The 26944-nt window shown below is 42.4% G+C and overlaps 1 protein-coding gene and 1 non-coding gene across 4 annotated transcripts in view; one reads left to right on the forward strand and one right to left on the reverse strand.

The window, feature by feature from the left end:
• COL4A4 (collagen type IV alpha 4 chain) overlaps nucleotides 1–26944 on the forward strand; it is a 156963-nt gene that overhangs the window by 69502 nt on the left and 60517 nt on the right. For all 3 annotated transcript variants that reach the window (XM_058300015.2, XM_058300013.2, XM_058300014.1), the window contains exons 19-32: nucleotides 585–689; nucleotides 4099–4263; nucleotides 6845–6934; nucleotides 7937–8100; nucleotides 11301–11373; nucleotides 12062–12168; nucleotides 14166–14349; nucleotides 16835–16903; nucleotides 18548–18652; nucleotides 19261–19479; nucleotides 22165–22326; nucleotides 23323–23493; nucleotides 23983–24126; nucleotides 25938–26045. In XM_058300015.2, coding sequence (XP_058155998.1) covers nucleotides 585–689; nucleotides 4099–4263; nucleotides 6845–6934; nucleotides 7937–8100; nucleotides 11301–11373; nucleotides 12062–12168; nucleotides 14166–14349; nucleotides 16835–16903; nucleotides 18548–18652; nucleotides 19261–19479; nucleotides 22165–22326; nucleotides 23323–23493; nucleotides 23983–24126; nucleotides 25938–26045 — 1866 coding nt within the window. The remainder of the gene's footprint in view (nucleotides 1–584; nucleotides 690–4098; nucleotides 4264–6844; nucleotides 6935–7936; nucleotides 8101–11300; nucleotides 11374–12061; nucleotides 12169–14165; nucleotides 14350–16834; nucleotides 16904–18547; nucleotides 18653–19260; nucleotides 19480–22164; nucleotides 22327–23322; nucleotides 23494–23982; nucleotides 24127–25937; nucleotides 26046–26944) is intronic.
• Nucleotides 26520–26595, reverse strand: TRNAE-CUC (transfer RNA glutamic acid (anticodon CUC)). The gene has a single exon. It is a non-coding gene; the product is annotated as a tRNA-Glu (tRNA).

Here is a 26944-nt window from a genome sequence, read left to right on the forward strand (position 1 = left end):
CTTCTAGTAATATACATGACCTTAGACTTTTCCTTTCAAACACTGTCCTGCCCATACAATAGCACTGCTAGTTACAGACACCGTGATATGCTTTAACCATATCTACTCATTTCCAAAGATTGACAAACAATTTTTTTACCATGTGTATTACTAGAAGGAAAACTAAAAAACTGTAACATGGGACTCTAAAAGATAGTAAAACCTCATGTAAAACACAAAAATGGGTGATATTGCATATATAAGACTGTTTTACAAAATATAAACACAAATATACTAGAGAGAAGGAAAAAGAATAGCAGCTGTGTATGGTGGGGGAAGCAAAGAGAGAATGAGAAGTGATGAGTTTAGTTTGTTTTTTATTATTATTATTATTAATGGAATGATGAAAGTGCTCTAAGAACAACTGAAGTGATGAATGCACAAATATGTGATTACTCCAAATACCATTGATTGTATACTTTGGATGGATTTATGCTTTATTAATATGAATCAATAAAATTGATTTATTAAGAAAAGTTAGTGCATGTAAGTATAAAAACATATATATGAATTTATTTACTCAAGCACGTCATTGTCTTCGGCAGGCCCTCCTGGAGATCCAGGGTTTCCTGGCCGCTCTGGAGACCCGGGGGCAGTTGGGCCACCTGGTCGCCCAGGTCCTTCAGGCAGACCAGGGGAAGCCCAAGCAGGTAAGAAGCCACTGGCTTTTACACAGCAATTTTACTACAGCGTCACCACACCAGCGGGTCTCAGCTCCAGCTGAGACTGAGATCACCTTAGGAACGTTTTAAAAATACCGACACTTGTGTTCTACCCCAGACCAAAGCACCTTGACTCACTGGGGGATGGGCCAGCCATTTTTCTTGTACAAGTTCCTGATATTTCCAATATAGCCCTGGCTGAGAACCACAGAATGCAAACCAGTCAGTCACTGACCCTGGAAGAGAGACTTTCTGAGCTGCACTTCAGAAAGAGTCAGAAATAGTCACAAAATCTCAGGGGTGTCATGAGGAATACGTTCGTATAACAGCTTCCCACAAGATTATCATGTGCAGATAAGATGTGTAAACCACTGCTGGGGTTAGAGTGTCTTGTTCACATCTTTCCGGGCTTCTGGAAGGTTCTCCCTACTGATATCCACATGTCAAACTTGAGTTTAACCATCTAAATCCCAACTTAAATCTCTGACATAAACTGCGGAAATAAAAATTATATACTAAAAAAGAATACTTTGATTTATCTTTGGTTAAAAACAAGCCCCCGCACGCATTCCGCAACCCTTCCCCTCCTGCCCTCCCACAGAAGAAACACCCAACAAACTATAGGTCACAGTGATATTTGACGAACACCCTGGGAAAGAGTCCTGTTGACATAAGTACTTTGAGCTCCTTCAAATCCTGTGCTGGTTAATATTCTTCATAAGATTAGGAAAATACAGATAGGGGATATTTACACTCTGTGAGGTCAGAACAGCAGGTTAAACCTATAAGGAGAAAAGCCTTGAATAAATGTAATTTATTCAACTTTGTTATATTGACTGAGAAGGAGTAAGAAGTGCCTTGAGATACTTAACAATTACCTACAAAATACTTGTTTAATCTTATGGGAAGTTAGCTTCTACTTTGTAGGATCTGATGGCCACAAAAGCTTTGTCTAGTTCATTTAATCTATAGATATTGTACATATAGGAACCTTGGCTTAATTGACCCAGAATGGTATAAATCATATAGAGAATTCTGCTGGTCAGGAAGTATTAGAGTCTGATCTTAAGAGTTCTCTCTTATGGGCATGTTTATAGTAAAGTAGCACTTTCAGAAGATTGGAATCTAAACCCAGTAGGAATAAGTAATAAGCGTTTCTAGCAAATTCAAATCCACATCTAACTGGAAGCCTCTTAACTGTACAAGAATTTTTTTAGTTGCTTTCAAAGTTTGACTATGACCTGCAGTAAGAACTATATTGCATTACACACAATATATGTATCCATACATGTGTATGACTGAAACGCAAATTTTACAAAACAATACTTACCTCTGTGGCATGTGATATTCTCCATTTCTTTTATTTGATTTAAAAAAAATTCTGGTCATACTTCACTCAGTTAATTTCATACCCTTCTAATGGATGGTCAAGTCTTCAAGATGTCATATGCTATAACCCATTTTCCCTGTTGGAAGATGGTTGGGCATTATCCATGGCCCTGTGACAAGACATCAGGAAGCACCCAGGTGCATCCTTATGACTGATGGTAGAGAATTCAAGTTAGTCTTAGGTGTGGCATGAAGACAAGATGGCGGCCAATCCACAGGGGCACATTTCTACTTAGGTGCTCAAATATGTATAGCTCTTGTGATACATATTCTTATTTTCCAATTATCTGCAGTATTTACCAAGAACTAAGCAAGGCCTTGGAGGCAGACACTTGGGTATGAATCCCAGCCTTGCCATTTAGTGGAGGCCACATAATACAGTAACATAGTTTCAAGAATAAATACAGACTAAAAACATTCCAGGTTTTACTACTTACAAGCTGTGTGATATCTGACATTTATTAAACTTCTCTGTGTGTGAGTTCTCTCATCTGTAAAATGGGGTAATAATTGTACTAATAAGGTTTTTGCTAGGGCTTAATGAAGGAGTGTGAACACAGTGCTTTGAAAGCAGCCTGGCTGTGGTAAAGGCTCAATATAATAACTGCTGCTATCATTACTTATATTTGGCCTAAACGCTGTGCTTTTTCTAGGGTATAAACTTTGCAGAGTTGTTTGAGGAGTAAAGATAATGTTTATAAATATGTGTAAAGCACCAACACACAGGCACACAATAACAATATTCTTAAATTTAACTCACCCCTGACAGAGTTTCAGTTGTCTAGTGCTGAACAAATTACCCAAGATGGAGTGCCTAAAGCAATAATTGGTCTCTTATCTTTCTCCCTCACTGTTTCTGTGGTTCTGGAATTCGAGAAGGGCTCAGCTGGGTGGTTCTGGCTCAGGATTTTCCCCGTGGTTGCAGTCACGTGGCTGTGTGAGGCAAGCCAGGTCTGTCCTCTTCCTTAGTCTCAGGGCCTGTCTAGGTGGGCTCTGGTTTCCCTGGGGGCTCAGGACTCTGGTATCGAGTGGGTCAGCTCACAAGTCAGAAGCGGAAGCACCTTTCATCTCCTGGCCACAGAAACCATCTAGCTTCACTTCCAATGGACCCTATTCCTCCAAACAATCATAGAAGCTTGCCCATAGTCAAGGGGAAGGGAACACTCCACCTCTCAATAGAGGAGCCTCAAGGTTCTACACGAACAGGTGGGGCAAAGGATATTTGCGCAGCCATCTTTAGAAAATACAGCCTTCCAGAGAGAGATTTTGGAACCAGGCCTTGCTGGGGAGAAGCAGCCCTGAAGAGCAGTCACTCTCCCAGAGGGGCTTTCTGCTGACATCACCGAGGGGCCGCAGGATTGACCTGCTGCTGCATTCCTTAGGGTGGCCTCATCCGAACTCACTGAACCTCTGAACATTCATTGAACAGGTGCTATTTCCAGGTCTTACACTAAGCGCCTTACCTGGATTATTTTATTTAATCCTCGTAGCAATTTTATTAGGGAGGTACAGAAGATTAAAGAAGTTGGGTAACCTCCACAAGGTCCTTAGTTAGCCCAGATCCAAACCCAGCCCTTTATGCCTCCCCATCCCCTGAGGCAGCTGTGAAAGGACTGGTATTTTATGATGATTATGTGTCTATGTTTTTTCTTGAAATGTGTTAACACGTCCAGATTATTTTTACTATTAATATTTTATCAAAGAGGAAAAGTTAAGAAAAAAAGTTATTTTAATTAAACAATATATACTTCTTTCCCAATGACCCAAAAGAATGGGGTGGGGGGGGCGGGATAAAAAAAGTAATTCCCCAATGTTGGTTTCTGCTGTGTGCTTGTTTAAAAGGAGGTAAGGCATTTTGATGACTGTGATATTGTTATTTTTGAGCAGTTTTTTTTTCCCTTAACAAAATCCTACAGCGTAAGGAAGGGTATATTGTGAGTTGTATTTTTCCTACTGAAAAGTTTACTCTGACATGATATGTGATTTTCTTTCTTGATTTCTCTTGGAGGCATGATAGGCCCCCCTGGGCCCCCAGGGTTACCTGGTTATCCAGGATTTCCAGGAACAGCCGGTATTCCTGGGAGAGCTGATTCCGCTCCAGGAAAACCTGGGAAGCCAGGACTGCCTGGCTCACATGGAGCTCCAGGGCTGCAGGGACCGCCCGGATCAGATGGTAAAGCGTGCCTCATTCACATCGGCTAGCATTTTTGTGTTGCTTTGATAGTTAGAGTATTTTTCCTGCAATGAAAATGAGCAAAGTTAGTATTACTAAAACTTCTTTTACAAATAAATTAAATGAGGTTAGACTATTACATCAATTAAATTATGAGAAATTATTTGGTTGCTAGTTTCAGTAGGAATGATAGAATTTTGGTAAATTAATAACATTTTCATTTTTTAAACTTGGTTTTTATTTTTATCAGAGGTATAGGTGAACCTGGATTAAAAAGACAAACAGTTCTATGAGACTTCTTAGGAAAAACCACAATACAGGCATCCATATCTCAAATTCCTTCCTTCCCAGGGGCAATTATTTTCACACATGTAACTGGTTCTTTTGATCATTGTCTCTATAGCCTCATTCAGCATTCCTTGACTTTTCAGTCTGAGCATTATCTTTTGACTTTCCTCAGTAGAAGATGGAATTTGACCCTCTTACACCTTCTACCACCATCACACGTGTGCACAATTTTCTCTCCCACAGCATATCAATATAGTTATAATTTTGGTTATAAAAGTACTCAATGTGTATGCCGAATGGTTATATAAATTTTATTTACTAGTTAAACCATATCATAATATATTTTATCACTTTTTCAGCATAGCATTTTACTAATAATTGTTGTTTTCATTGTTTGGGTGCTTGCTTGGATTTCAATTATTGCTAATTCAACTTCAAACCACCCCATTGTGTAAATCTCCCCATAATATATTCTAACTCATTAATTATTCTACCAATATCTTCTCTTTGAATAAATCTCTTCTGGAGGTTTTTGAGCTATTCAAATTAAGTCAGTTTGCACTTTAATCTGCCACTGATATGGGACTTTCCTTTACCATTATCCTAGGAATTCTCATCACCTCTCTCTCTCTTTCTCTCTTTGTATCTCTTTGTTTCTTGGAACTTATGTATATTCTTTTAATGGTTTGCTCCCACATTATACTTCCTGAGAAAGAGTGTAAATAAGAGGGTAAATCTAGAGGATCTTACCTGATTGAAAATACCTTTATACTACCATGGAATTTGATTGATAGTTTGCCTGAGTATAAAATTCTAGGTTGGAAATCTTTTTCCCTCAGGCTTTTGAAGGCATTCTCCATTGTCTTCTGGCTTCTAGTGTTGCTGTTAAGAACACCAATAACATTTAGACACTTGATTCTTTGAAATATATTTTCTTCTCTGGAAGCTTATAGGAGCTTTGTTTTAGGTGTTTTTAAATTTTGCAGTGATTTACCTTTGTGTTTGGGATGTGCATTTCATTTGTGGGGCACTCAGTGGGCAGTTTTAACCTAATACACATCCTTCATTTCTGGAAAAGTGTCTTGAAGAATTTCTTTGAAGATATTATCTCCTCCATATTTTTTTCTGTTTTCTTTTTCTGGATCTCAGTATATTTGGGTGTTAGAGACCTGGTCCTACATGTCTATTTTTTCTAATATTTATGCTATTATTTTTTACCTCCTTATATTTCAGTGATGCACTCTGGGAGATTTCCTCACCTCTGTCTTTCAACTCTACTTCTTTCTGGATTTTAAAAATTTCTTCTATCATAATTTATTATTTTTTATTTCTGAGGATTTTCTTATTGCAGTTTTTGTCTTTTAAAGTTTCCTTTTGCTGTAACCCTCCTTTTTCACATCAGGGATGGACTGCTTCTCTCACTGACATTTTAATTTTTAAATTTTCTTCTTACTTTATAATCTGTTTCTGCCAAATTTTGAGGGGTTGTTGTTTTCTTCCTGCTGCAAGTTTTGGGAAGGGGATCTTATGATCTAAGCTTTTCACTGTCTTTTATTTTAGTGAGATTTTTAGGAGAAGGCAGAACATATTGTGGGTATTTTAAATATCATCTCTCTCTCTCTTTTTTTTTTTTTTTTTGAGGTATGGGGGCTGGGGCTTGAGCCCTGGGAACCTCGTATGTAGTAAGTGACCCTCACCCACCGAGCCATGTGGACTTGCCTGAATTCGTTTTTCATTTGTTTGCTTGTTTTTTTAGGAAGCACCAGGGATTGAACCTGGGACCTCCCATTTGGAAAGCAGAGGCTCAATGGCTTGAGCCACATCTGCTCTGAAATGTCATCTTTTATCAGGCGTCTCTGAAATTTTGCTTTTACAAGTCCTGCCTTATGCTTTATTCATTAGGCAATACTTGATAGTTAAAGGAGAAAAGAGATCTTTGCCATATACTGATTCTTAGCGTCTTATTTGTTTGTTTGCTTGTTTTGGTATTTGTGTATATAGATGTGTGTGGTCCATTACCTTGCTGTGCAGCCTACTAAATTAGGACCAAGGGATGGCTTCATAAGTGGTTATAGTAGTAAAAGTCTACTATGACAATTGTCTGATCTATTTGTATGTATATTCTTATATCTAAGAGAAAGAATCATAGGAAATGAATGGCAGAAAGAATGAAGCTAAAAGGGGGAATTAAAAGAAGAGAATTAGAGTGCAAAAGATATTTATATTTGTTCTGTGGACAACACTCATAAAAACAATGTGATTCTCTCTGTCCACCCCCTCACACACCATAAAGTTATATCTTGTAGTGTTGGGCACCCTGGACTACAAGGAGTAAAAGGTGAAATGGGTCCTCCAGGAAGAAGAGGCTCAAAAGGAGAAAAAGGCAAGTATGCATCAAAGGTAGGATTTCTAGAAGATGACAGTATCAGAGGATTGGGGGCATATAGGAAATGTGCAGGGGAGCATTCCCTTTAGACTTGTTAACCACAGTAGTTGCCTCGGTGAGTGCTCTGCCTCATTATGTGCTGAGGATGATATCAAAACCACCAGAAAAGTCAAATCCTTTTATGAGTATCTTAGAGCATAAAGGAGACTCTCACCTGCCGCGGAATCTACCATACAATGGTGGGTTTCCTCATCAGGTGTTCCTGATCCCTTGAGAGCAGTGGCAATGGCCCAGTCCTGATATTTTATTTCAGCCTTTCTCTGTGAAGGTCACATATTCCCCAGACTCAGCCAAAGCCAATCACTTTATGTTTCTCCAACCAAAATTATTTGGTGCCTTTCTGACCAACTGAGTCAGGTGGGTATGAGAGTACAAACAAAGCTGAGGAGTTTTACTATCCTAAAGGTCTTTTTTTTTTTTTTTTTTTTGCTTAAAAGTCCTGATGACAAGAGAATGCATTGTGGTGAATTATAAATTGTAATGTGCAGCACAATAAATACTCTGTGCTGACATATTATTTTGTTTCTCTAATTGTTCAGAATTTATGCTCCAACCAAAATTTTTTGTTTGTTTCTTCAGTGTAAATCGAGAGACTTTTCAACTTTTAAAAATAAGAAACTTTATATTTAAATTTCTTCAGTAGACTTGGACATAAGCTTTTCACCTAGAATTTTTCAGAATGAGTTTGTCAAGATACAAAACACTGCGCTTATCTAGAAACCATGTGCCCATCCTTCTTAGACCAGGCCTGAATACCCCATGCTGTGCCCCCACCATGCTCTGAGCCCCCCATCTCACATTTTCATTTGTCTGCAATAGGAATTATGCAGAGCTGACCCTTTTCTTTCTTTATTATAACTTTTGGTTTTGTGTAGTAAAGACCTTATGGTGGATTTTAATTAGGAAATATGACAAAGTTGCATTTTATCCTCCATCTAGGAGATGAAGGACCCTGTGCCTGCATGCCTGGTCCCATGGGCCCACCTGGCCCTCCAGGACTTCCTGGGAGACAGGGCACTAAGGGAGACGTGGGGCTGCCTGGGTGGCTTGGAGAAAAAGGTGACCCAGGCCCTCGTGGTGCCGAAGGATCTCCAGGGCCACCGGTGAGTAACCGTTAGCAGTCACAGTCTTTCAGGTGACAGAGGTAGATAGAGATGGAATTCAAATGTGCTTCTTTCTGATTTATAGTGTGATATGCAACTTAGGAGATCAAGCAAGAGTAGTTTAGGCAGGAGATAGAAATATTGGACTTGTTATGCCAGAGTGTATTTGAGATCTATCTAGAAATGGTTCTCATTGGCCGGCAATTACCTGTTGCTCAGGGGAATCACAGCCTTTAGTCCCTCCACTGAGACCACTGCCTCACTGAGGCACTCCTCTGGAGGAGTTTTATTAAAGAGACTCACCTGGGGTGACCTGGAGCCTAACTCCAGTGCCCTGACACTCTTCCGTTTCTCCCATGAAATCACATGACTGTGGCCTTTCTTTAAAAATCTGCCTTGTGAGTTTGCTGGGAAGAATTCAATGAAGTAATATTTTTATTTTTTGAGTGCTGTAAGGAGCACACTCCTGAATGACACAGCAGGCTCCCAGCCCCTGAGAAGGCCCAGACCAAACCAAAGGCCACCCCCTGACAGAACACCGCTGCCTGTTCTTGCCAGTGCGCTTGGTTTTGTGCTCTATGCGTGGACTTTGTTTTACTAATATGAGCTTGATGGCTTCCCTTGAGAATCTGGGAGCTCGCTGAGCAGGGCCTCCCCCTTCTTCCACTCTCCGGATGCTGAGAGGCGGCTGCTCTGTCAGAGGGGGCCTGAGCCTCCAGCCTCCACCGTGGCCACCCAGCTGCCTCCCCAAGAAGGGCCTGCCTGGCCCCTGTGGACCTCTGCAGGTGTCGACCCTGTCCAGGCTGTACACACAACAATGTGCCCAGTGTCCGGAAAAGAGTGTTTGTGGTTGCTGGGCTTTTACCGTGGTGTTCACATACATCCTTGGCGATCCCAAAGTCTGGGAATTGTGAAAAGTAGCTCTTGAACCCGGAGCTGCTGGGAACCTCGGCCACAGCAGGCTCTGAGGCTCAGCATTCATTTCACTAGAGCTGAAGTGCCATGCAGGCAAGACTGCCTGGTTAACGGCTGTATCCCCAGTGCTTAGAACAAGGCCTGACACTCTCAGTAAATGTTTGCTTGAAGTTATCCAAGGACAGCTCTAGTGATTTTTTTCTTTCTAGCTCAAATAAGTCTTAGCCTTATAATTTAGCTGGAACATTCTACAGGTACAAAGCATTACAGAACTTTGCAATAGATTCTGAGTTGCTGATGTGCTGGCTAATAACTGCTCGGTTGCCCAGGGTACCCTGCTCATTCGGCCAGGACAGTGTTCTCTTTCTGGGGGAAAGTGGCTCAAATGCTGTGTGAGAGGTTTTCTCCCTCGATACTTGATCCATCTGAAGGATGTTTCCATTATCCACCTCATGGCGTGCACACTGTACCCCATACACTTTATCCCAGTCTCATGGCCACTTACGACTCAGCATGTACCTTCACAGTAAGGATAAAAACAAGACTTGACACATATTGACACTCTGTGATTTCCAACATTCTTTTTTCTGTCTACTTTATCATTTCTGCTAAGAGATCCATCCCCCCCCACACACCTGTTGATGTCTCATAGGATTTGTGGGTTTTTTTGTGTTTTTTTTTAAGATTTATTTATTTCTCTCTCCTTCTTCCCCATTGTCTGCTCTCTGTGTCCATTCACTGTGTGTTCTTCTGTGTCTGCCTGCATTCTTGTCAGATGGCACCAGGTATCTGTGTCTCTTTTTGTTGCGCCATCTTGCTGCGTCAGCTCTCCGTGTGTGCAGCGCCACTCCTGGGAAGGCTGCACTTTTTTCACGTGGGGTGGCTCTCCTTGCGGGGCGCACTCGTTGCACATGGGGCCCCCCTATTCAGGGGACACCCCTGCATGGCACGGCATTCCTTGTGTGCGGCAGCACTGTGCGTGGGCCAGCTCCACATGGGTCCTGGGTTGAACCCTGGACCTCCCATGTGGTAGGTGGACGCTCTTCGGTTGAGCCACATCCGCTTCCCATGCCTCATAGGATTTGTACAAATGGGATGCTTGGGGTACTAAACTTAAGGGATGCTGTTGGGGGGTTTTAAATGGTGCTTGCAGAGCCCTTTTCCCCTGCACGTTATGTGGTGCTCAACTGTTTTGCCAGTTTGAGGTTTTATGCCTATGGTGTACTCCTTTAGTTTCTTCTGCTGGAGGACGACATTGTGCTCATTTCAACTGCTACCTCCCCTCCCCTTTTTGGTTCACTGCTTATAAACTAAGATAGGACAGGTATAAAGATCATTGAACTTGTTTAAACACATTGTTAAATTCTAAGAAAATATCAAGGTAGGATCTGTGTGAGCAGAGCAAGAGGTCTGCTCAGTCATTTTAACGCCTTTCAGGTTCTTGTTGTTTCTTGATTATCGAAGCCGCAGGCTGAGTGACTGAGCAATGTGCAGTGTTTCTATAACCGTCATTGACATCCTGCTTGGGCACGCTAATATACCCACAGTAGGTGTCCAGGTTTTTGACATTACCTGATACACAATCATATTTAACACAAAGCCGTGACCCACGTAGTCCTGTCTCAGACTAATGCTGAGGACAAAAGATGATGATCCCTTTGGCCAAAATTAGTTGTTTACTTGCTGTACGGAGGGAATAGGGAATGTTTTGACAACAACAAAGGTGATTATTTTCCTTTTGCTCTCTCCTCAATTTCCCGCAAAGTTCCTGTTATCTCCATGCCTCCCTCCTCACAAACTCATCCCTAAACCTCCATCCTCAGCAATTAGAGTGGCAGCTCCCTAATTCTATATTAAAAAGTCCAAGATAATTTTTTAAAAGTGTTTATAACTTTTTATTTTGTGATAGCTTAAGACTCAACAGGAAGCTGTACATACTGTGCAGTGTTCCCACATTGTCTTCCTGCCAGCTTCCTCCATTGATAATCTCTTCCATAACCATAGTGCATTGTCCAAACCAGGAAGCTGAAATTGATATAGTTTTCTTAACACAGATACAGACGCTACTCAGATCTCACCAATTTTTACATGTAGTCCAAGAGTCTCAGTTTTGTAACAGGAATGCTATACCTTAGGGCAGGGAAAGGGAAGACTGCAAGAATGCCAAACCAGAATTTTTAGCAAATGACTTCAGAGGGAGGAAAAGAGAAATTAGAAACACACAAGTGTGAATAACTTTTGACCCATTATAATTAAGCTAATTTGTTCCTCCTATTTTCACTAAGGGAAAACCTGGTGCCTCAGGACCACCCGGCAACAAGGGAGAAAAGGGTGACATGGTTTTCTCAAGAATTAAAGGTGAGCGTAATCAATCCCCGGGTTCCTGACTACTTTTTCTATGGTGCATGAGTATCCTGAGTGATACATCTGCAGTCCTCTTGCATTAGCTTCCTTTGCAACAACAGAAACAAGACATAGAACTGTTGAGATTGCTTAAATATACTGTTTGTTCTGCCTGGTCTCATAAATGGAGAACTCCAAATCCCATTTCTTATTTGAAATCATAAATGCTTTTTACAACCAGAGGTGAAAGAGAACTTTACCTTATTAGTTCCAGTTAAAAAAAAAATTCAGAAATGCCTGAATTAGTTTGGGGCATGTGCCCTGTTGTGGACCATTCCCCCATTCATTATGGCCAGGCGATGGATTACGATGTTTGGCATAACACAGTCAGGGGCACATGCTCTAATTGGCACCGCCACATACAACCTCCTTGTTGGAATGGGGAAAGGAACATTTCCACAATTCAATTCAATTCAATTCAATTCAATTCAATTCAATTCAATTCAATTCAATAGATTCGGCAAATGTCATTCTCCTTTCTGACTTTTGTATGGTTGCCTTGCATAAGTTTGCACAACTGAGGCACTGAAGAGGAAATCCTACAGACCCACACAGAGTCAAGGCCATTGCCTTTATTTTCATTCCTTTGTTTCCCTCCACTTCTGCTGCTGAAGGGTTAACTTGCTTTGGCCTCTGTCCCCAGGGCACAAAGGAGAAAGAGGTCCTGATGGGCCTCCAGGATTTCCAGGGCAGCAGGGACAACATGGTCAGGATGGACGTGCTGGAGAAAGAGGAGATCCAGGACCTCCGGTATGTATAATTCTTCTGCTCTAGGATTTCACTTTCATTCTTAGTCACAGCATCCATTTCCCCTTGTCAGTTTACCAAGGACTAACTCAGTAAAGTGCCCTCATGCTGTAAATGATTCACCTTTCAGCTCACTGCCACACGAAGTTGATTTTCCTAACAGCTCTATCATTCTAGAGACGGTCCATACTCTTGAGCAGTGCTTCAGTCATAGCAAGACTTGGTCTTGATGGTCTTGATCTCATTCTTGTGGTGCTTACCTTCTTCTGAGATCTTTGGATCTGCAAAAACCCCAGTGATTTCAGGGCATAGCTGGTTGGCTCTGCAGGGTGGAGTGTAGGGCACAGGTACTGATAACTAGTTTCCATGCTGTTCCTTCACTGACTTCACAGTGAAGAAGCACGTGCTGGGAAATGGCTTTTAAAGAAAGGGTCAACTAGTGCAAATCCACTGAGTCCCTGCATTTTCTGATGGAAACCCCTACCAGTAAATGATGTTTCTACCTTTTTAAAACATATTTTGGGTGGATAGTATGTGTAGGGAAGGAAAGCCCTGACCCAACACCTAGGAATTTAAGCTCCCTTTGGCAAATGACGCATTTTTGGATGCTGACAGTATCACAGAAACTGGGCCAGATATTTTATGTATAGCAGTAACCTTACGGAGGTTTGAAGTATGCTGCTCAAGGCCACCCATCTATCCAGTAAGCTAAATAGGAATGAAAACTCTGGTCTGTTTGATTCCAAAGCCTGTGCCATTTCCGCCAGAATGTGCTGCATGCTGTGTGCAATGGACAACCACTCTGAGTGTTGTAATGAGGAGGGATCACACTCTGATTTTATAAGAACTCCTCCGGGTGACATACATATCAATGAGAAGCTTGGTTGTCAGGTTAGATGGTGTTCACGGCTTTCTGGCCTTTGTGCTGATACCAAGTATGTGAATGATCTAAGCTTCTAGACCAGGTTATTTTGGTTTAATTCATTTTTCCACTTAAGAAACTAATTGGAAGCCTATGTCACTGGGTGGTACGTGACATCATATACTAAGCAAATTACGCAAAACCAAGGTGTGCTTACAGAGCAAATGGGGAGAGGAATTTCTACAACACCCCCTGGGGTGCGGCGTGGGGGTCACTGTCTTCCTAGAATCTCTGAAACAGTCCAGACCTACAAGACGCTCATAGACCCTATTTGGGGCCAGGCCACTCGGAAAGCAGAGGGCAGGACCCTCCATGCCCACAGGGCAGCCTTGGCATTCCAGGTATCTCGTGTAAGAAGGTCCTCGTAGCCCTTTGCTCAGCACACAGCTCCAGTGCAAGGAGACGAGGCCACAGTGGGTTTACCCAGGAGCCACTCTGCTTTCAAAACTGCACTGCCCCCTGGAGCCAGCACCTCCCAGGCAGGACTTGCACAGTCCCCGCAGGGGACCTGCCAGTTACAGGAGCGGCCACTCAGGGAAGCTCCCAGCTAGGGCTCTCCAACAGGTCTCACAAGCATGCTTAGCAACCAGGCGTTGCCTTTAAGGTAAGCCACGTTGCCTAGTAATGCAGTTAATATTCCAATTGCAGTTGGGTTTCTAGAGGAACAGAGCTAGATGGTTAACCAAAGGCCAAGTTCTCACACCAAAGTGGAAAGGATTGATTTGGAGCCATGCTGGAATCTACCCAGGTGCCTGCTCATAAGAATGCAGGGAAATAATTTCAAAGATAGAAGAAAATTTTGAATTCCATCATGCCTCTTGATTTACTAATTTCTATTAGTTAGAGTGAAGTTCTGCAGAAAATTTCTTATTCTGTATTTGAGGCATATTCAGAGGAGTGAGGAAATAACTAGAATAACATAATATATGCAAAATATAGAGAAGAATCCAGGTCAGTTGTTTTAAAATGCATTGGCTACTGATTCAGTGTCTTTGCCTATGGTCCTATACCCAGCAACCACTGCGTTGAGCTCATGGGCTTTCAAAGACTGGTAACTGACTCATGGTAACCTTCCCAGGGGGACCATGAAGATGCCACGCCAGGTGGAAAAGGGTCTCCTGGACGGCCAGGCCCCCCGGGCAGAGCAGGACCTGTGGGACCTCCAGGACTGGGATTTCCTGGTCCACCAGGAGAGAGAGGGCAACCAGGAGCCCCAGGCCGCCCCGGCGAGAGGGGTGCTGATGGCTTGAAGGGTCAGCAAGGTAATTTTGAATATTTTTGTGGCAGCAGGTCACTTGAAATCATGGATGCTAGAGTGAGCCTCTCTTCTAGCCAAAGTTATTAGAGCTATGGCACAGCAGCCAAATAGAATCCCACCAGGGCACTGTTCAATCTATGAATGCAGTTAAACAAACAGATCGTTACAGCATGAGCAATATTTAAATGTTAGAAATGTTAAACTGTCTTTGTTGTTGCTTTTTGGTTTGGCATACCAAAATTGCTTTTCATTCATTCCTCAGGATCGATTTATACAATCTATTAAAAGTATGCATTATTGTGTAAATTCAAAATATATTTTTATGATACTCTGAGATAATGCAGTATATATATTATAAAAAACACTAGTTTTTCATTTAAAATTTATATCATTGTCCATGAAAATTCATTTGTAAGCCTTCTAGGGAGAAGAAAAGGAGGGCTTTTGAATATATTTGAGAGGTATATGAATTTGAAACAATAAAGTCACTTGCAAGATTATAGCTGAAAACTTTTAAGAAGGTGGGAAGAAAGGTTTTTTTTCAAATCTTTGTTTTTTAAAAAATATATTTGGGAAACGGACTTTGGCCCAGTGGTTAGGGCGTCCGTCTACCATATGGGAGGTCCGCGGTTCAAACCCCGGGCCTCCTTGACCCGTGTGGAGCTGGCCATGCGCAGCGCTGATGCGCGCAAGGAGTGCCGTGCCACGCAAGGGTGTCCCCCGCGTGGGGGAGCCCCACGCGCAAGGAGTGCGCCCGTGAGGAAAGCCGCCCAGCGTGAAAAGAAAGAGCAGCCTGCCCAGGAATGGCGCCGCCCACACTTCCCGTGCTGCTGACGACAACAGAAGCGGACAAAGAAACAAGACGCAGCAAATAGACACCAAGAACAGACAACCAGGGGAGGGGGGGGAATTAAATAAATAAATAAATCTTAAAAAAAAAAAATATATATATATATATATATATATATATATTTATTTATTTATTTTCCCTGCCCTCCCGCCCTCCCATTGTCTGCTCTCTGTGTCCATTTGCTGTATGTTCCTCTGTGTCTGTTTGTATTCTCATTAGGTGGCTCCAGGAACCAATCCTGGGACCTTCTGGAGTGGGAGAGAGGCAATCATTCTCTTGGGCCACCTCAGCTCCCTTTCTGCTATGTCTCTCACTGTCTGTCCTCTGTGTCTCTTGTGGTGTAATCTTGCTGCTCCAGCTCTCTGGCCGATGTGGAGGGGGGCACTCCCACACCAGGCAGCATTCCCACATGAGATGGCACTTTTGTGTGGGCCTGCACTCCACGTGGGCCAGCTCACTGCGCAGGCCAGCTTGCCTTCACCAGGATGCCCTGGGCATCGAACCCTGGACTCCTATATGGTAGATGGGAGCTCAACTGCTTGAGCCACAACCGTTTCCCAATCTTTTTTGCTTTTTTTTCCCATGAGTATATATTTTTTTAATTATAATTTTTAAATTTTATTTATTTTTCTCCCCTCCCCTGCCCAGTTGTCTGCTCTCTGTGTCCATTCACTGTGTGTTCTTCTGTGTCTGCGTGTATTCTTGTCAGCAGCACCCAGAATCTGTGTCTCTTTTTGTTGCATCATCTTGCTGCGTCAGCTCTCCTTGTGTGCGGTGCCATTCCTGGGCAGGCTGAACTTTCTTTCATGCTGGGCAGCTCTCCTTACAGGGTGCACTCCTTGCTCATGGGGCTCCCCTATATGGGGGACACCCCTGCGTGTCACGGCACTCCTTGCGTGCATCAGCACTGCGCGTGGGTCAGCTACACATGGGTCAAGGAGGCCCTGGGTTTGAACCATGGACCTCCCATGTGGTAGGTGGACGCTCTATCTGTTGAGCCAAGTCCACTTCCCCTTCTTTGCTTTTAATGTATTAATATTCTTTGGGCTGTGTTCTTAATTGAGTAGTTTTAAAATAAAATCTTATCTCTGGTTCTTTAACAACATTAAAAGGCAAATATCTACTACAATAAAAAGTTTTTTAAAAAAGAAAGAAAAGAATAGGCAAATATTTTGCTATTTGATAAGCTTTAAGATCATGGTCTAGATATTACTACTATCTCTCCCAGTCTCCCATTTACATAAGTCCCCCAGAGTCCAAACTAGGATTCAGATATTCAGAACATAGTGTTGGATGCTTGCTGCTCTTTCATGATTTATCGAAGTTTCTGACTGCATTGTATTAGATATCTAATACAATGACCTAGAAAGTAATTATTTTCTTTAGGTTCTTAAAACTAATGCTTCTTGGAATCAGCATTTTTCTTATTCCCAAATTTCCTAAATTTCAGGACAGATTCTTCTAGAAATTCAGTACAAAAGCAGTTTAAATGACTTAATGATACTTGTGAGTCTTCTTTTCCTTTACGTTCCATGTATAATCTATGAAAAAGATCTTGAGCAAGTTTGTTTTCATTGAAACTCACGTTGCATTGAGCTATCAATTACATGAATGCCTCTTTAACTTTTTTTCATTCCAGGTGACACAATTCCTTGTAATGTAACCTATCCTGGAAGGCCAGGCCCTCCAGGTTTTGATGGACCTCCAGGTATGATCAATGAGAACTTACTGTCCTTATACATTTCTGCTAGGAAAAGAACCAGCAGGACAGATAAGCCAATAGCTAATCCTCAGGTAACTAGTTAGGATAGTTATAAAATTCTTAGAAGGTTTTGAGGGACTATGGGAAAAAGATGTTTGTTGTAATCATAGGTGGGTCTTTAGTCTACAGTTTGGGGTCTACGAGATGGATTTTTCACATCTCTGTACAACAAAATTTATCTCGATCTGATCAAAGCAAAGTTTAAAGTGCCTTCCCTTTTAGAGTTATAAAATATCAGCTTTCTTTACTGGTGTCTCAAGAATGGAAAATCAATGTTTGCTTACTGCTTGTAAGTTTTTTTAAATTCTGCTTTCCAAGAGAACCAAACTTCTGAGTAGAAACATTCTGAAAAATGGCCATATATCCACATCCCTGATTGTACTTTCATGCAATTATTTCATTTGAATTAATCACTTTACTTTCAGCGGCATTAAACCAAAAACTAGATACATAGTTGTAAAATCTATTGAAAGGTGGAATGACAAATCTGTATCACTCTCTATAACTCTTAGCTAATGTTATAGTAATGTTGTGTAACAACCACAAAATCTCAGTGGGCTACAACAACAAATATTTAGTTTCCTCTTATGAAATCTGTAGATTGACTGGGGTTCAGCTGATCTAGATGGTTCTGCTGGTCTTGGTCCCAGACCCCAGATCAAGTTCAGATCTGCAGCACTCATCTCATTACTGAAGGGCAGTGACCCCAGGGCATTCTCTTTCCTTGTTTGCAGAACCCCAGAGGGTAGGCCCAGCTTTACAGGCACGTTTCACACCTCTATTTGCATTCTAGATGCTAATATCCCACTGGTCAAAGCAAGGCACATAACAAAGCCCCACGTCCAAGTATGAGAAATCACTGCACCCATCCTTTGGCAAGGGTTCAAAGGGATAACTCTACATCCATGAATGAAGATTCACTAGTTGACGGAATTTATTTTCTCTTTTACTGCTACTTTGTCATGGATGAAGGAAATTATTATTACTTTTAACCTTAATGAAAGTGAACATTCAAACTTTATGTTGGCGGTTGTAACTCCCTTTAAGTGCATGATTTACAAGTTATTTTAGCAGAGATGGTTCTTAGTAAGAATTAGCAGATTTTTTAAAACAAATCCCTTTTGCAAGTGCTTTTTGCCTATACTTTGTTTAATGACAAAGGCAGTAAGGTGCAGGAAAAGTAGATTTGTCCTTTGTTCTGGTGCTTTCTTCAGCATGCCAGATGCTGGCTATTGGCCTTTTACTCCAGAAGCATAGACTATGTCTGTGTATTTTGAGACATATGGGAAATTGGGAAGTTGTTGAAAAATCCATCCCCATTATGGTATGCACCCAAGGGCTTTCTGAAAGAACCCTTTACTCTTTGGCCTCTGAGAAAGTGTATTATCAAAATCACTGTCTTTAAAGCATTTATTTTGATCACAACTCATTAAATGACTCCTTAAGCCAGGAGAGACCCGTCTTTTCTTCCACAAAGCAGAAATACTCTAAAAAACATTGAACACAGATTTTTTAAAAAAATCACTTCATCTTGTTCTCATTTGATTTGTGTTTTTATTGAGCCTATGTTTTGTTGTTTTTATTGTTTAGGTCCGAAAGGATTTCCTGGTCCCCAGGGCACACCCGGGAGGTGTTTTGATGGGCAAAAAGGTCGTCGTGGCAAACCAGGAATATCCGAAATACCAGGTCCACCCGGTAAGTGAAATGTTTTTCCTGATTGGAAATGTAATTCAGGAAGTTTAAATACCTCTAAAAACTGATGCCTTCAGTAAGGAAATGGTTCCCGAATCCCTAGATAGTTGGGAAAATGTTTTTCTTGGAAGTTGGAGTCCTTAGCTGTACTTTGAAACTTTTTGACTTTGCTAATGTTCTAGGTTGCCAGGGTTCCTTCTACCTTGAAGCATACTACAATCTATTATTGGTTTTTCATGTCGTAGAAATTGCCCAGTCCAGACAGAAAGTTTGCCAGAGAATAAAAATAATTAGGGAAATATCATTGGCTTATAGAAAACACGATGTTACAATTTATTTCCTTAAAAATATGGTGATGAAAAGTCCCTAATAAGCCATTCTGAAATTTAGAAAAGTGCTCTTGCATTTTTGTTGTTGTTTGTTGTTTGTTTTTTTGTTTTTAGGAAGCACCAGGAACCAAACCTGGGACCTCCCATGTGGGAAGCAGGCACTGAGCTGCATCTGCTCCCCTGTATTTTTTTTTTTAAAGAACATAGTCTCTTAAAGCGAGAGTTCTATATATGTATTGGTTCTATACTTGTACATTTAACAGTTAGTTTTATCTTTCATAGGTTTTCGTGGTGATGTGGGAGATCCAGGTTTCAGAGGTGAAAGGGGGTCCTCCTTTGCTGGGCCCCCAGGCCTGCCCGGTCCACTTGGGGTGAATGGTTGGAAAGGAAGCCCCGGCGACCCTGCCTATGGCCACCCAGGACCTCCGGGGACGAGAGGTCCACCAGGAATGCAGGGGACCAAGGGACCCAGAGGTGACCCAGGACAGCCAGGGGCTGCAGGTATGACGTGTGCTGTCCCTGTGGTCCTCAAAGCCCACAAGGTTTTGCAACAGGTCACTGGAGAATATTCTGATCAGCTTGCCTTAGAAACCTAGAATGTAAAATTATTACCCAAGCATCTTCCCTTATCGATGGGACTATTAATACATTTAAAATAACCTGCACTCCAGTTGTTGCCTTTGTATTTTATTGGTTGTTTTTTGTTTGTTTGTTTGCTTGTTTTTAAAATCCAGGCCAATGCATTGCAGCTCAGACAGTTCAGTTCGATTCAGCAGCTCCTAGCCACCCCCTTCTGTGACTCAGGGCAGTATGTCAAGGCTGTCCCACCCTAGGGGAGCAGGGACACGAGCTTGCCCACTGCCACTACTGGGTTGAAAGGAGACAGGATGACTCTTTCTTTTAAAAAGATTTATTTTTTATTTATTTCTCTCCCCTTCCCCCCCACCCCCAAGTTGTCTGCTCTCTGTGTCCATTTGCTGTGTGCTCTTCTGTGACCACTTCTATCCTTATCAGCGGCACAGGAATCTGTGTTTCTTTTTGTTGCATCATCTTGCTGTGTCAGCTCTCCATGTGAGCGGTGCCATTCCTGGGCAGGCTGCACTTTCTTTCGCACTGGGCGGCTCTCCTTACGGGGCGCACTCCTTGTGCGTGGGGCTCCCCTACGTGGGGAACACCCCTGCATGGCAAGGCACTCCTTGCGCGCATCAGCACTGCTAATGGGCCAGCTCCACACGGGTCAAGGAGGCCTGGGGTTTGAACTGCGGACCTCCCGTGTAGTAGGCAGATGCCCTATCCATTGGGCCAAGTCTGCTTCCCGACAGGATGACTCTTATGAGCAAGAGCAGCTCAGAGGGCCTGAGCAGTGTGGGCCGGAGTTCAGGGACCGCTTCACGGGAGAGCTGGTAGCTGGGCCCCAGCCCACAGTCTGCTTTTGGAAAGATGGCAGTGCGGGGCTTTCATTCCTGGAGGGGCAGTGGGCAGGGCAGCACCAATCTGAAGAAGGTGGCCCCAGTGCTGATTCACCTCCTGTTCTGAAAGAAGCCAAGGACTCCTCAGGATCTGCCACAAGGTTTTTCAGATTGTAGGGGACTTCAAAAAGCATCTTGCATGGGGGTGGGAATTGGAATGTCTCAGGAGTTATGATGCATTACATTTGGGTTTGGGCCAGCAAGTGTGCCCTTTAAAAAGCGCCTTGGATGATTGTGAATGAGATGTGGACACCGGAACGGACGTTGACAAACACTGTTCTGGCTCTTTCCTAACAGTGAAGGGCCAGTATTTGTTCAGTACCCACCACAGAACAGGGCGAACGGAGGCGGGGTGGGAGGTGGACCAGCCTCGGCCGTTGCCTTCCAGGAGCTGACAGACACAGTAGTTGGGAAGTCAAAATATTCACCCACAAAGAAATAATTCACTGGAAAGTAACAAGATAATACATTAAATGAGTCAACAAAAATAATTTTGACGCAGTAATCCTGCTATCCCGCTTGTCAAATGTATGCTAAGGGGGTAACCGTTCAACAGAAGGTGAAAGTTACATTCCTGAGTGTCCTTGGAGTTTTATCCACAAGAGAGGAACAATTGTAAACAATACAGTTACATATGTTTATATTTATATATATGATATATTTGTGAATATGTTGTTTATATATATATCCAAAGGAATACTGTTCATCTATAGTGATTAAAGGGAAACGGACTTTAGCCCAGTGGTTAGGGCATCCGTCTACCACATGGGAGGTCCGCGGTTCAAACCCCGGGCCTCCTTGACCCGTGTGGAGCTAGCCCATGTGCAGTGCTGATGCGTGCAAGGAGTGCCCTGCCACACAGGGGTGTCCCCCGCGTAGGGGAGCCCCATGCGCAAGGAGTGCACCCGTAAGGAGAGCCACCCGGCGCGAAGGAAAGTGCAGCCTGCCCAGGAATGGCGCCACCCACACTTCCCGTGCCGCTGACGACAACAGAAGCGGACAAAGAAACAAGATGCAGCAAAAAGACACAGAAAACAGACAACCGGGAGAGGGGAGGGGAATTAAATAAAAATAAATCTTTAAAAAAATATATGTATATATATAGTGATTAAAATCTTACTCAAAGTGGAAGACATTTGCAGATTCACATGTAATGTGAAATAATCCAACAGCTGAATGTGCACTGTGATTACTGTGTTTTAAATGTAAATATATGAACCAAAATACAATGAAAACATAGAAAAAGAAAATAGATTTTTAGGATAAGGTATAGAATTATAGGGGACTTATTTTTGCTTCTAAAGGCACTGAATTTCCAATAATATGAATTTAATAGTAAGCGACAGAAATAGCTTACAAAATGCAAATTTGTATGGCACAAACTGGGTTTGTAAATATTCTAGAGATTTGGTATAAAACCTGCTGTAAATTTGGAGGCTAATTAAAACCAGAAAGAACTGTGTGATTTTCTTTTTGCATGGGCAACTTCTTATCCACATAATCTTATCACTTAACTCATTTAGCTGTGTGTGATTGATCCATTCATTTGGAGCTCACTACAGCCTATGATAAGAAAATCCATTTAGAGACTTAACTCACTTGAACACTGTGGAGATCAAAGAGTTTCCTTCTGGTATAGGTAAGCATGAACAATTTATCGTAGGCCATCTGTGTGGTATTATGTCATGAATGTCATGAATGTATTGTATCATTTTAGGATCAGCTGGCACTCCAGGATTCCCAGGCCCCAAAGGTCCTGCAGGCAGAAAAGGAAGTACTGGCTTTCCAGGTATCCCAGGTCCACCTAGCCATTCCTGTGAAAGAGGTTCTCCAGGGATGCCAGGACAACCAGGACTTCCAGGGGTTCCAGGTAGTCCAGGTAAGTGTCACAGGTGTCAAGATCTGTGAAAAGTCTAGATGTCACCTTGCTTACAAATTAAGCCAGACTGTTGCTCTTTCTTGATAGAAGCAGGACTGCCAGGTCAGAGACAAAATGCTTTATTACTTATGCCACTGCAAGCAGAATAAGCTGCATGTTGCCCTGTGTCTATTCTCCATTTCACGCAAGTCCCACAGAGGTGATGCAGGTGGGGCTAGACGGATCTGGGTGCATATTGTGTTAAAACAGTAGAGGAACAGTGAGCCGAGGGACGCTGCCACTCTAGAACAGCCTGCAAGGCAACCTGCCTCTTGTATAGGGGGAAGCATATCATCTGCAAAGGTTGCTCACTGCAAACACAACCTTGAGAAGTAAGGTAAAGAACCCAACATTCATGGTATACCCAGAGAGTGTCTCCTAACACAAATTATTATGGGCTGTTTCCAATCTGATCTTCATTTCTCCATGCAGATTGTTGACTCTTATTTAAATGTCGGAATATGCCCTCTAAGGATCAAAATCAGACTGGGGCACAACCTGCCACTGCAGCTTTATACTAGCGACTGTAATAATAGATGATGATCTGATTTCTATAATTCCCTCATTACAATTAATATAGTCTGGCGAAATTTCACTCTGCCAGAGCTTCAGGAAGCACCTGGAAATCTTTATAGATTCCCTCTATAATAGTACAATACAAATAACACATTTGTTCTTCACCCCTATTTGTATTCTATTTATAAAAGCTCTTATTTATAATTTCCAGGCATCCCTCCTGGGTAATGCAAGCGGTCTGCCTTTCCTTTTATAGCAGCCAGAAAAAGATATTCTTTGACTGATGGAAAATTGCTCCTGTTCTTTTAGCCAATAAATGTTTTATTTTTGTTTTATTGGCCACAGACATGTGATTTAAACTACCATGAATACTTTTTTCCTATCTGAGTGGGAAACCAGCTTTCCATCTTTGTACATTGTCATCACTGTGTTTTTTCTCAGGAGCCCCAGGATGGAAAGGACCAAAGGGGCAAGTAGGGCCTCCTGGACCAGCTGGCATGAAGGGCCTCCCTGGAGCCCCAGGACTGCCAGGAGCAGGTGGACGCCCAGGACCCGCAGGAACCCCAGGCCCCCCTGGGGATGATGGACTCCCTGGTCTGCCAGGCCCACAGGGTGTGTAGTGTTTCTATATCCCCCCACACACTATATACTTGAAATCCTCTGCCGTGTGAGGCCCGTTGCATATAATGATGCTAACAGAATTTACTGGTGCGTTGTCCTTCCGTTAGTGATATCTGCCTTCTTCTGGTCCTCTGCATTGTTATTTCCAGTGGTCAAAGGCTTTGGTAGGGACCAGGGAAAAGAGGGTGAGGGGTGAATGGGTCCACAGAGCCCGTAAACACTGCTCAAAGGACAGGGTAGCCCCAATGAAGTGCTGGGTCAGGGCGAACGTACTTCTGCTGTGGATGGCCCTCCCACCCCCAGGTCGGTAGGGTGGGAAACTGAGGGTGAACTGGGAGGAGGACAGAGCCCTGTTAGATGCAGTAAGATTGATAACTGTTGGTTACTTTCAAAACCAAGTGGGGTTCATCTCTAAGTGGACTAGAGAAGCACAATAGCCTTCCAAATGTTTCCCTAAAATTCATATTTTCATTTCACCAGGGCCCCGGGGTCTGCCTGGTCTCCCAGGTTTTCCAGGGGAGCAAGGAAAGCATGGCCCAGAAGGAAGACCTGGCCAAAAGGGAGAACGTGGAGAGAAGGGTCGGCCTGGCCTTCGGGGAGAGCTGGGAGCAAGGGGAACCAAAGGTAAATGTATCCAACAACCTGGAGAGGCACATGTGTTTGTTTTCAGTGTTTATTCTGACTGCATAACTATGATCTCTGAAAAAAAAATGGAACTGTCCTGCAGCGTGAGTTCCACTTCCTTTTAGTTCTATGACATTTGTGTAAATATTTTAAACAAACGTTGCTTTCATTCCCCTTCTCTCATTCTAATCTATAGCTATGGTATATCTAATATGCTGTAATTGAATGAAGTGATTTTTAATGCTTTGATTTATAGTTTTTAGGTTTCAGAGAATCTTCTCAGAGTTCTGTTGGGAAGCAGTGAATCAGGGCTCCTGGCCTCTGTTTCAATTAGAACGGGAATTGGCGAGCTTCTCTGTAGAGAACCAGATAGAAAAGATTTTCAGCTTTGCAGACCATACGGCCTCTGTCACAACCAGACAACTTTGCTGTTGTAGCACAAAAGCAACCATCTACAACATGTAAACAAATTAACATAGCTGCGTTCCAATTTAACTCTATGGACTTTGAAATTTGAATTTCATTTGATTTTTATGTGTCATGAAGCATCATTTTTCTTTTGATTTTTTCCACAACCACTTAAAAGCATTCTTAGCACATGGGTTGTACAAAAGCAGGTAATAGACCACATTTGGCCCATGGCCTGCCATTTGCTGACCCCTGAACTAGAATGAATCCACTTTCACCTGGGGTATGAGTTGGATCTCCCTCAAGCTTCATTTAATGAATGGATTTTCATTACTATAAAAAAGAGTAATTTCAAAACCACTGAATTTAATGTTCTGTGTCCATCCCTGTTAAATATTTACTGTACCTCTTAGCCCTGAGGCTGCCATGAGTGAAGGAAATATTTTGTTTCCAGTGTTCAGAATGAATGGTTGATGATTTTTAGAAACAAGGTTTTTGCCCTTAAAGCTCTTTGGGCAAATAGCCTTTTTTGATTCAAATTACTTTTTTTAATGGTTGATTGATTCTACTATTATTTTTTGTTTTACTAGCCAGTAAATAGAGTCACTCTTTATAACTTAGATAAGTAAAATTTTGCTGTGCCATTATGCTCCTATACTACCATCCCACCAAAAAAATTTTTTAAATTGGGGTAATGCCATTCATATGGTGGGAAACTGGCTCTCTGAAAAGAACAACAGAATGCCCTGATTAGTAGCATATGCTGATTTCCATGTTGTAAATACTTCCACCGTGGCTGATTTCAAGCACTAATGGTTAAATTGGCTTACGAAATTCCCATACTGCTAATAGTTTGTTTTTGCCAAGCTGGAATGAGCCTACTCCTGAAGACTTCAATGACTAGACAGTACTTATCGGACTCAGGCAGAAATTCTTTCCTTTTTTGAAGTCTACGTGGAGCTCTAAGCTGAGTTAGTTCAATATCTGTTCTTTTAATGTAAGGAAAATAATAGAGGTGGCTAGGAAGGGGAACATAAAGAATTGGAAACTGGAAATAGACAATTCAAATTTTACAGGCTAGATATTATTTAGACTGGAACTCTTCAAGCCCGACTTAACTCACTTAAGACTCCGATACCAATTGGGTTGACTTTCACCAACGTTCACTGGGTGCTCACCGCATCCACCAAGCCCAGTGGCTGGACAAGTGGGGAAGAGGAATGTAAGATGCCCAGCCTCTCTTTAGAAACCAGGCGGTGATGGTGACCTTGTACAACACACAAACGCAAATGCAGTTCAGTGAATTAAATGGGACCTGTAAACTGGAAGTGAACTGTTGAAACAGGAGAATCACACGTGTATTGCTTCTGTTTGTTTCCGTTGGGGATGCTTAAAATCTAAAGGAGCAAGAGGCCCTCCAGGAGAAGAAGGAGAAATGGCTATAAGTTTAACCAAGGGGAAGCCGGGGGAACCTGGGCCCCCTGGAGATGATGGATCCCCAGGAGAAAGAGGTAAACCCTCCCCCCCCACTTAAGTTATATCAAATAAGCTGACATCTTATTATCAACAATTATTGTTGATAATTCAAACAAGTGTGTGTATTAGGCACTTTCCTAATAACTCTGAGATTAGGAAAGTCATTTTTTAAAGATATGTATATATACTAATGAATGTGCTGCTACAGTTTCACTTTTCTATGCTAGATTTTAGCTTAAGGATATATGTATTTATAGATTTGGATATTACTAAGATATACATAAAATACCAGTTTCCTGTTTAAAGTATTCCCCACCCTTAGTTTTGGTAGTTGGTATTAAAATAAAGGGTTAGTAGCAACATGATCGTCCAAGCCTTTTTTTTTTTAGGGGTTACTAGGAATTGAACCCAGGACCTCATATATGGGAAGCAGGTGCTCAACCACTGAGCTACATCCACTCCCCAATGAGAATTGTTTTTTTCATTTGTTTGTTTGTTTGTATGTTCTTAGGAGGTACTGGGGCTTGAACCCAGGACCTCATACATGAGAGGCAGGTGCTCTACCACCTGAGCTACATCCGCTCCTTGTCCAAGTCATTTTGACCAACACTGCTCAGATTTCAACGTGCATGTGAATCATCCAGGTTCTTGTTAAAATGCAGATTCCAGTTTGTAGGTCTGGGGCAGACCTAAGAGTCTGCATTTCTAGTAATTGCCCCAGTGCCCATGCAGCTGGTCCTCACACACACTGAGCAGCAAGGATTTTGACAACCACATTGGTATGCTCTCTCGGCAGCTTGGACTTAGTCTGCATGACACCTGGGTTCCTGCCTGGGCTCGCCCCTTAACTTGTGGCTGGGAAACACAGGCTTAAGTCCTTTAAGCGCTTGCTCTTTTGTAAAATAGGTGTGCGAGGCTCAGTGTCCTCCATGCC

Source organism: Dasypus novemcinctus, chromosome 7 (assembly GCF_030445035.2).
Source record: "Dasypus novemcinctus isolate mDasNov1 chromosome 7, mDasNov1.1.hap2, whole genome shotgun sequence".
Lineage (NCBI taxonomy): Eukaryota > Metazoa > Chordata > Mammalia > Cingulata > Dasypodidae > Dasypus > Dasypus novemcinctus.